Raw genomic sequence first — 11,277 nt, 5'->3', positions numbered from 1 at the left:
AGTATATGCGTATGAACAATAAAGAAATGCAAAACAAACAAAACCCTTGGGTTGCCTCCCAAGAAGCGCTTGTTTAAGGTCATTAGCTCGACCCCTTATTCTCTAATGTACAAGGGATCATTGGTTGCCCTCTCGCAACCTTCCCCTTGGAGGAACTTTGTATTTTTGGGTTTTTGTACATAGCTCCCTTATTAACCCGGCCGGAGCGGGCGTCTTTTCCGGCAAGAAAGAATTATGGTACATTCTTCTTCTTCGGTTGGATGGATTCCAACCGGCACACATGGGGTGGTTCTGGCAAATATGCATTGCAGTCCAAAGAGAGGTTGAATTCTATCTTCTTACCACCAACCTCTAATGATAGCTTCCGGTTCTTCACATCAATATTGGCTCCGGAGGTGGCAAGGAATGGCCTTCCAAGAATAATGGGGATAGCCGGGTCTTCATCCATATCAAGCACAACGAAGTCGGTGGGGATTGTGAACCCCCCGACTTCTACCGGAACATCTTCAACTAGACCTTTTGGATATCTGCAGGTTTGGTCCGCTAGTTGAAGGGTCATCGGTGTCAACTTGAGATCCGGATATCCACATTTGACACATGTAGCATAAGGAATAATGCTGACACTAGCTCCTAGATCACAGAATGCTCTTCCTATAGAAATATTTCCAATCTTACAAGGTAGGAAGAAGCTACCTGGATCTTTGAGCTTCTGAGGGATCTTGTTGTTCAATATCTTTTCAGTCACATCCTCAGTGAGTGCCACCACATTCTTAGGCCGGGTGATGTCTTTGGTGGATATTAGTCCCTTGATGAATTTTGCAAACTTTGGCATTTCAATGAGTGCATCAAGGAGAGGAACATCCAGCGTTAAATCCTTCACCCTATTGTATAGCTTTTCAAATTCTTCATCTTTTTGCTTGTAGAGGAGTCGCTGCGGGTAAGGTACATTCTTCACATATGGTTTCTTCTCTGAAGGCCCAGCAGGTGTTGCGGTCTCAACTTCCTCCAACTTGTCTTCAATATCAGGAATAGAAGAAGGAGGTTGCACAGCAGCTGGGGTGAAGTATATACCTTCCCCAGGAGCAGTCACCTGAGGCTCTCTATCCTTCAGGGTCCGTCCGCTCCTGAGCTCGATGGCCTTGCAGTGCTCCATGGGATTGAAGTCTGGTTTGCCCGGGAGAGCACCCACGGTTCTGGAGGAGAGGGAAGAGCTGATTTGTGCAATTTGTGTTTCTTGCATCTTCATCCTCTTGTCGTGGTCATCCAATTTTTCATTGATTTTACCACGTCACTTTCAAGCTTCTCCAGAATTTTCAATATTTTCTGGGTGTCTGACACCTCTTCACTAGCTTTCTGAGGCACAATTTGATTGGAAGGCCCTCCTTGATTGTAAGCATTGTTGTTGTTGCGGTAGGAAAAATTTGGGTGATTCCTCCAACCCGGATTGTATGTATTTGAATATGGGTTGTTCCTTTGATTGTATGCACCAACTGCATCGCACTGCTCATATTGCACAATTTGATTTTGGCACGCTACAGCTGGGCACATTTCAGTTGTATGACTTGAATCACCACAAATATCACAATTAGTTGCCACCGCATGGACCTTACCAATGTTCATACCTTCAACCCTCTTTGGTGAGGGCGTCAATCTGTGCATTAAGCTTAGTGTAAGGGTCGACATTGTACTTCCCGGGAATTTTCTGTGCACTACCTCTCTCATTTGCCCATTGATGGTGATTTAGTGCCACATTCTCAATTAGTTCTTCGGCTTCTTCAAGGCTCTTATTCATGAGTGCACCTCCTGCAGCAGAATCCAAGTAAACTTTCGTCTGATAGTTGATTCCATTGTAGAAGGTGTGGATAATAAGCCATCTTTCCAATCCATGATGTGGACACTTTCTGAGCATTCCTTTAAATCTATCCCAAGCCTCAAATAGTGTTTCTCCATCCATTTGTTGGAAGCTTGAGATGAGATTTCTCATATGGGCAGTTTTACTTGGGGGATAAAATTTGTTCATGAAAATCTTCTCCAATTGCTCCCAAGAATTTATGCAGTTTGGAGGTAGCGAATGGTACCAGTCCTTCGCCCGATCCCTTAGTGAGAATCTGAAAAGCATTAATCTCTGGACGTCAAAGCTGACCCCTTGTTGTCTTCTGGTGCTGCAAGCATCAGAAAATATCTCATGTGTAGATGGGGGTCTTCATGTGGTCCGCCCCCAAACTGATTCTGTTGTATCATTGCTATGAAGCCCGGATTGAATTCAAAATTGGCAGCTTCAATGTTTGGGATGGCGATGCATGACGTCGAACCTCTCATTTGTGGTGCTGCATAATCCTTCAATGATTTCTGGGCCATTGTTGATGATTGTTCTTGATCAATTAACCTTTGTTCTCGAAGTCTCCTTCGAAGAGTTCTTTCTATTTCCGGATCAAAAGGAAACTCCGAAGGTTCGGCCCTGCGCATGCACCAAAGTAAAAGAAATGATTAAATGCCAGAAGAATAAAGAATGTATGTGCAAAAGAATAGTACCAATGAATAAAATGAAAAAGAAATAAAAATAAAGAATGGGGCTATGTATGTATAAGAAAAAATGAAAAGAAAAACTTAATGTGCTAGATTAGTAAATAATTGCGCACGATCCCCGGCAACGGCGCCAAAAACTTGATAGGCTCCCGCAAGTATACGGGTGTCGTCGTCAAGTAATAAAAAGATCGAATCCACAGGGACCGTGGAATTACTTACTAGATTTAGCACAAAAAGGTGGGAGAGAAAATGAGCATGAGTTGTTGTGGGGGAGAAGGGAGCACTCTAGAGTACTTATCCTAAATTCGGAGAAAGGAAACGACTGTGACAATGGATGTGAAGCGATCCTAGGACTTCGGACTCCTCAGGGTATTGATTGATTGACTTGGATCCTCTACCTTTCCTCAATAATTGTACAATTGTAGGGACGCTAACCAATATATCCAATTAGACCTCGTCAGGTATCCTCGGAATAAATCATTGGTGTTCTTACGTCATCATTGTTAGATCAAGGTGATTCTAGATAGCCCGGTTCAAGGCTTTCCTGTGTCACTCAGGCGCCCCGGAATGCTACTAAAATCCTATCCCCTGTCACAGGATATCTTTTTTACGGACCTCTCTCCAACAATGAATAACCGCTAACTATCCCTCATAGAAACTAATTATGATTTAAGAAACCCCTCGGAAACTCGCCCGGTTCAAGGCTTTCTTCCTGTCACGAAGCGCCCCGGTGTACGGCCTAATGATTCCTCAAATCACAATTAATCCCTACCCTCATAGATTCATACACAAGCATTTCATCATTCACAACACAAGCATAAATCCACAAGGCAATAGACAATCAAATCATAGAAAACGGTAGATTAACAAATCCAAGTTACAATCATCCAATACACCTGATTTATCCTACATCCTAGAATCTAGGGAACTACTCCATATCGTGGAGGTTACAATACAAGGAAAAGAAAGAGTTCATCCTAATCCAAAGATAAAACAAGAAATGCAGGAAATAGGACTTATCGTTCTTCCTCGGACTGAAATCTCCACGTAGATGAGATGAAGATGGGATGGAGCAGCCGGATCGGTGGATGGATCGTCGAATCTCGCTCCGGAATAGGCGTCGGTGGCTCAAGAATAGCTCCGGTGGCTCTCCAAGGTCTCCCCCCTTTGCTAGGGTCCCAAAAAGAGGTATTTATAGCTGCAGCCCGAGGTCAGACACGCCTCCGTCCACACGGCCGTGCCTGGGAGGCACGGCCAGAAGCTGTGAAGGTTCTCTTGCCTTTTAGGGGCACGGCCGTGCCTTTTAGGCACGGCCAGGCAGGCAGTGGTGTCTCTGTTTGGAGGCACGGCCGTGCCTGTGAGGCACGGCCAAAGCCTGTTGCTTCACGGGTTTTGCAGGGCACGGCCGTGCCTGGGAGGCACGGCCAACAGCAGGGACCCTCTTCTGATGAGAAACACGGCCGTGCCTGTGGGGCACGGCCAGCAGCTTCTGGTCTTCTGTTTGGAGGCACGGCCGTGCCTGGGAGGCACGGCCAAGCCTTGGCTCTCTTCTGTTTTGAAGCACGGCCGTGTCTGGTAGACACGGCCCTGTCTGCTGCTGAAGGGGGATGATGGCACGGCCGTGCCTGTGAGGCACGGCCAGGGCTTGTTGATGTTCTGTTTGTAGGACACGCCCGTGCCTTGTGAAGCACGGCCAGGAACTTGATTAGACACGGCCGTGCCTGTGAGGCACGGCCCTGTCTTGCCTTGTATTCAATAGTAACTCCGATTTTTTTGCCCGATTTGCTCCATCTTCCATCCTGAAACAAGTAAAAACAAGAGCAGATCTCCGAACTAGGAAATGTAAGATATATGCCTAAATGCACGGATTAGGGATGCAATGCACACAAGATATAACAATAAAATCAGAAAGATGTGCAAATAAAGTGTAAATACGAATATAAACCCTATGCACATCATTTAGTAAATTAGCGACAAAATAAATTCATCGCTAACTTAAACTTTTCGTCGCTAATAATATTTTGCGATGAAATTTTTTCATCGCTAGTATCGTCGCAATAGGATTGTCGCAAAAGAAACTTAGCGACGAAATAATACTATTTCGTCGCTAACATTAGCGGCGAAATTGTAATCGTTGCTAAACTACGAAATTCGTCGCTAATATTAACAACGAAATACTCTTGTGTCGTCGCTAGAATTAACGATGAAATCCTACTGATTCGTCGCTAATCTTAGCGACGAATTTAGTTAAGTTGTCGCGAAATTAATGAAATGCCAGAGGTGGAGTGTGACTCGCCAAAACACATAACTTAGCGACGATCTAAGTCTAATTCGTCGCTAAGCATGATTTAGCGACGAATTTTGACCATTTCGCCGCTAATCTTATGTGTTAATGACGAATTTGGACCATTTCGCCGCTAAGCTGAGTTGTGTTAGCGACGAATTTGGACTGTTTCGCCGCTAATCTGCGTCATGTTAGCGACGATTCATCTTGATTTCATCATTAATTTACGCTGGTACTGCACCGCCCAGCTTTTTTTTTATCCCATATCACATACAATATCATGCCTATCACAAACACACCTATCACAAATAGATTACATCAAAACAACATAAAAATTCACCTCAAAACATACTTAAAACACAAAGTGATACATAAACCAATTCAAATACAATACACAAAGTTTAGATACCATTCAAATACAATACACACAATTTAGATACCATTCAAACACAAAGTTCAGATATATACAAGCTGTCCAATGCACTAATGTCATCACGATCAGTACAACTTCCACTTACAGCACACTCAGCAATGAAAATGGCAGTGAAATGGCATCCCAAACTCACAACTGGTCTCCTGCATCTTCTCCTGCAGCTGCAACCATTTGGAAATTGATTCAGATAACAAGTAATGAAACAAAATCCATACAGATAAAAGGAGTTCTTCCCCCTCTTTGATAAATTCATATAACAAGTAATGAAACAAAATTGAAATGAAACAAAATTGAAATGAAACAGAATTGAAATGAATCAAAATTGAAATGAATCAAAATTGAAATGAATCAAACACAAATGGGAAAGAAAATACAGCCTTAAAAAGTTTCTTATAAGAAGTAAAGTGCATATCTTCTTTGCAATGAAAATGCCAGCAGCCAAATTTCTAAACATAGGCAGTATAAGTAGCAAAACTTCACCTAAACACTTATTTTAAACAATTGCAACTAGTATAGGAAGAAACAATATGAGGCCTTATAAATGTTGAATAGATCTTGTTTAGTATTCTCTAATCTTGGTAATATCTTCACTGCGCTTCAAATCAACCATTTGATATAAACTCAATCGTATTCATGGATCACAGCAATAACATCAACATGAAATTATGTGCATCATAATGCTTCTAAAAAAGCACAAAAAGTGGTAGGCAGTGACGCCGTGCTGCCTGCCTGCACCTCTACCAAAAATCTTCATTTCTTTGAGAAAACAGTGGCAAAGTTTGTGGTCATAGGGATACCACAATGAATGGTTTAACTTTCAATTAAATAGGCTGGATTTCTCTATTGTGGCCTTTAAAGGGCCCTGCTCTGTGATGATCCCAGACTTCAAAAGACATGACATGAACGAATCAACGGTTATTCTATCTGGAGTACATCCTGAATTGGCTATTTTCTATAAAATTTCTACAGCTTCAAACATTCTCCCCTTCATGCAGTGTCCAATGATCAGTATAGTATAAGTATATTTGTGATATTAATTTAGATCAAATATAGTGCTTTTTGTACCTTCACAAGCAATATATTTTCATATTTGAAACACTGAATTAACATAAATCTCTTGTTCATCTACTATACAAGCAATCTAGTTTCATATTAAGAAGTTTCTGCCTAATCTAAACGAGGCTAACTTGGAATCAAGCCTTAACACAAAGTAGCCTAACTTGGAATCAAGCCTAGCAGGAAGTTGGTTGCAATATTTAGATTAGTAATTAAACAATCATTGAGATGAGAAGATTTAACATACCATCACAACCTAAGGTGCAGGGGGAGATGGAGTTGGAGAAGAATCATGGATCAAAGATTGTAGCGCTCCAGGTGCCAACCGATTAAGAATTTGTTCAAATATATCTTGTCTGGATCTCATTGCTTGCAACTGATCTTGGGAGCTTGCTAACTGATCCTGGGTGCTTGCTAACTGAAGTCGGGTGGTCGCTAACTCTGCTTCAGTGCCTTCGAGCCTTTCACGCAGTGCTGCATTAGTGGTTCTAGATGAGGAGGTGGCATCTGAAGAAGTGGACCTAACTGGCTTTGGCCCACTTCCAAGTCCTCTAATATAGCCCGAGCGTGTACCGAGGACTTGATCACAAACTGTATCCGCAATTTGTACTGCATCAATGTCATTTCCTGAAGTTTCTTGTGTCTGAACATATTCATCACGCAGTCTCACCATATCACCCTAAGAATAATAAATATGTTAACATATCTATAAAATTAATTTTCCACGAATAATAAAAAATTTAGTAAATTATAAATCACTTACGTATGCAGTTGCAGCCCTCTCCCCAACCCACCCTTTTGACGTGCTATAATGAGTTTCATTAAAGACGGTAATCCGATCTTTTCGCTGTGACTGATCGATCTGAAAAAATTAATGTGTTAATATTGTAATTCATACATTATATATACGATATTTAAACAATTTATACTTACACCGTCGTAACTGTATTGAATAAATGATTTAGAACCTCCCCGATGATTATATGGAAGTTTTGCTCGATTTTCAACATTTTTTGCAGATCGTGCCTATCACACAAAAATTCATATGAATAATATAATTGTACAACAAAACATGTTAGATGATTTACCTATAATGTAAAATGCAAAGACAACAAAGCAGGTACATTAGAATAAGTTACCTGAAATGCCTCTGACTCAAACAAATCACACATATAGCGCCAATCATCTTCTATCTCACAAAACTCAGTTGGCATATGTTGCCGCCGCTCGATAGGAGGAAGGTGCAATAGCTTTTTATAATGGGCATGCATTTTACTTCGATTATCTCTATATCTTGCACTCATTAATCTGTCCGTCTCCTTTCTAACGGACGATGGACCCTCCTCAAAACTAATATCAAAAGCAGTCTGAAAAAATAAATAATATAAAATTGACATGTGATTAATAATAAAAGTGTAGTTATAAATTATTAGTACTTACTGATAATCGATCATATATCATATTCTTGCTATCAGCGGGGACATGCTTCCAACTTTTAACTTGTAACGGAGCAAACTTCTTTATGGAAACACCCAACTCGGTCATGAATGCAGCTGCATTGGGGCCAATCGGATGGCCATCGCTCTTACGGAAAGTAATGGGTAATCTACCCCGCTCCTCGATCTGACGTCGCAGCCGATCGGAATGTGTACCACGTGTGTCCCTACGTAATGGTCGGCCTGTAGGTGCAAAAGAATTATCAATTAACAAATGAATTACTTTAATAAATAAACCTTTTGTAATTTAAATACAATAAAAACTAACCAGTAGGAGAACTATCATCATCTGGTGTAGGCACGACCGGTAGATGCTCAATCCTCTTAGGTGGCATGACTGTAACATATGCATCATATATAAATGAACAAGTAATGAAACAATATCTTATGGAAATGAAATAAAAAAGGATCAAATATATATATACCATGTAAATAAATATTAATCGCTGTCATCATCTGTAGAAGATAATTGATCATCTGTATCACTATCAACTTCAGTATCAATATCCTCATCATTAAGAATACTTTGAGCATCCATACATAATTCCACTTGTGCATTTGACATATCTAAATGTTGATGCTCAACATCTAATCTACAAAGATGGGATATCTCTAAGTCTTCACCAACAATTGAACTTGAACTTGCCTCATTAGATGAAATCTCTTGGTTAACATCAACATGGAAATTATTTTCAATTCGATTTCTTCAAATGCTTCATCAACTTCAGTTACCTCGTATATTTCTCGATGTTGAACCTTTTGCACTACCTTCCAATGGCCTCCACGCTTTATATCATTTAAATAATAAACTTGGCTTGCTTGGTTGGCTAAAATGAATGGGTCATCAGTGTACCATGTTTTAGAAGTGTCAATACATAAGAAGCCAAACTCTTCAACCATTGATTTTTTTTTAGGATTACATTGGAACCAGTCACACCAGAATAATTGTACTTTATACTTGAAAGAGTAAAATAGTTGAACAACATCCTTCAACACTCCAAAAAAATCCAAATTGTCACCATCATCAGATGATGGTACGCTAACCCCACTATTCTGAGTAGTTCTGCGAGAATCACGTGACCTTGTATGGTATCGAATACCATTTACAATGCAAGCATCATATAGTTGAACTTCAACATCAGGTCCCAAAGCTAAATAGTACAACTCATGTGTGATCTCTGAATTTGTTGAATTCTTTAAAGTTATCATTCTATCTCTAAACCACTGTGGAAAATCTCTCTCATGGTATTGTAGAAGTTGATTTGAAGGAACTTTATGTGATAGAAGTTGAAGATGCTCGCTGCATAAATGGTTAAATTACAATTTAGTGACGATTTAGAAAAAAAATAATAATAGAATGTAAAAACTTACTTCCGATATCGATCAACTTCTTTACAATTGTTGAGAATATACCAATGTGCTTTCTTATGCAAAGTTGCAGGCAATTTTTGATTATGCTGGTTGCCAAAGACTCTTGCTTGTTGTGAGAAAACACTTAAATTGCATATTACTGGCTGAACATCTTTATTTCGTTCTGGTCTGGTAAATCTTGTCTCAATTTGACTCATATATAAAGAACTAAAAGTCAATGCCTCATTTACAATATACCCCTCTGCAATAGATCCTTCAGGTCTTGCTTTATTACGAACATATTTTTTAAGTCTGCCCAAATATCGTTCAAAGGGATACATCCATCGTGAGGAAACAGGTCCAGCTAACATGGCTTCACGAGGTAAATGAACTGCCAAATGAACCATAATGTCAAAAAATGCTGGGGGAAATATTCGTTCCATCTTACATAATATGAGAACTATTTCCTCCTCCATTTTACATAAGTCCGCAATGTGTAAAGATCTTGCAGTTATCTTTTTGAAAAACTCACATAACTCAATCAGTGTGCCACATATGTCTTTTGGGAAAGAATTTACGTATAGCCACTGGAAGTATTCTTTGCAACAAAACATGACAATCATGTGATTTTAGTCCATATAACTTTCCATCATTTGCATTCACATTTTTAGATATATTAGCAGCATATCCATCAGGAAACTTCACAGACTTTAAAAATTGACAAAATTCACGTCTTTCTTCCAATGTCAATGTGTAACTTGCATATGGTTTACTAAACTTGTCTCCTACTTTCTTCAAATGCAATTCACTTCTAATCCCCATATCCTGCAAGTCTAATCTTGCTTTCAATGTGTCTTTCGACTTTCCATCTATATTTAATAATGTACCAATCAAAGCATCACAGATGTTTTTTTCAATATGCATCACATCTAGATTGTGTCTCAACTTTAAATCTGGCCAATACTTTAACTCAAAAAATATAGACTTCTTTACCCAATTTGTATCATCAGAAGATCTCTGCCTTTTTTTACTTAATGTAGGATGCTTACTGAATGTCACCTGAGGTAATGCATCCAATTGTGCTAAAATATCATAACCACTAAATTGTTGTGGTGGTCTTTCTTGTTCAACCTTTCCATTGAAATACTTATTTTTACGCCATGGGTGATGCACATTCAAGAATCGACGGTGACATGTGTAGCATATTTTACTCCGTAATCTTTGAGATTTAGTTTCATGCAGACATACTGGACATGCTTTATAACCCTTTGTGCTCCATCCGGATATTGTTCCATATGCTGGAAAGTCATGAATAGTCCACATCACAGCAGCATGTAATTGAAATACTTGTTCAGTCGATGCATCATATGCTTCCACCCCATCATCCCATAGCTCTTTCAGGTCATTGATCAAAGGTCGCAAGTATACATCTATCTCTTTTCCAGGTGATTTAGGTCCAGGAATTAAAAGAGACATGATAAAATATGATGGCTTCATCATTTTCCATGGTGGCAAATTATAATTCACAAGTATAACCGGCCACATACTATAAGCATTTGACATGTTTCCAAATGGATTAAAACCATCAGTAGCCAACCCTAACCGAATATTTCGTGGATCACTTGCAAATATTTCATGCGACATGTCAAATTCTTTCCATGATTCACTATCAGCTGGATGTCGTAATACACCATCTGTTTCAACCCGCTTTTCTTTATGCCATCTCATATCTTTTGCTGTATGTTCTGAAATAAACAACCGTTTCAGTCTGGGCTTTATAGGAAAATATCGGAGAATTTTTTGAGCATTCTTTTTCTTATTCATCCCATCATACTTGTATCTAGGCTCCTTGCATACTGGACAGATATCCTTATTCTCGTGCTCACCCCAAAATAATATACAATCATTCTTACATACATGTATCTTCTCATAAGTCAATCCCAACTCTTTTAACAATTTTTTTGCTTCATAATGAGAGTTTGGAATTGCATTTGGTTTGGGAAATGCCTCTTGCAATAACTGAAGTAGCATATCAAAAGATTTGTTGCTCCATCCATTTAACACCTTCACATGCATTAACTTCACCAAAAAATTGAATATGGAAAAATTTGTACAATTGTGGTACAACTCTT

The 11,277-nt window shown here is 39.5% G+C and overlaps 2 protein-coding genes and 2 pseudogenes across 2 annotated transcripts; 1 reads left to right on the top strand and 3 right to left on the bottom strand.

The window, feature by feature from the left end:
* Positions 1-232: 232 nt before the first annotated feature.
* On the bottom strand, positions 233-1,246 carry LOC141827266 (uncharacterized). The gene has a single exon (XM_074714492.1). The coding sequence runs from the start codon at positions 1,244-1,246 to the stop codon at positions 233-235; it is 1,014 nt and encodes a 337-aa protein (XP_074570593.1).
* Positions 1,247-1,880: 634 nt separating this feature from the next.
* On the top strand, positions 1,881-1,978 carry LOC141828716 (small nucleolar RNA R71; annotated as a pseudogene).
* A 4,577-nt stretch (positions 1,979-6,555) lies between these two features.
* Positions 6,556-8,130, bottom strand: LOC141827265 (uncharacterized). The gene is made up of 5 exons (XM_074714491.1): positions 8,064-8,130; positions 7,740-7,978; positions 7,448-7,666; positions 7,233-7,325; positions 6,556-6,978 (listed from the first exon to the last, which is right to left on the bottom strand). The coding sequence occupies exons 1-5, from the start codon at positions 8,128-8,130 to the stop codon at positions 6,556-6,558; spliced, it is 1,041 nt and encodes a 346-aa protein (XP_074570592.1).
* Positions 8,131-8,234: 104 nt separating this feature from the next.
* LOC141827264 (uncharacterized) lies at positions 8,235-10,708 on the bottom strand (annotated as a pseudogene).
* Between the last annotated feature and the right edge of the window lie 569 nt (positions 10,709-11,277).

This window comes from Curcuma longa, chromosome 4, assembly GCF_044706935.1.
Source record: "Curcuma longa cultivar G26 ecotype Majalengka, Jawa Barat chromosome 4, ITB_CL_G26_1.1, whole genome shotgun sequence".
Taxonomy (NCBI): Eukaryota; Viridiplantae; Streptophyta; class Magnoliopsida; order Zingiberales; family Zingiberaceae; genus Curcuma; species Curcuma longa.
Note: the sequence above shows the minus strand (reverse complement) of the source record. Positions and strands in the feature narration are given on the sequence as shown.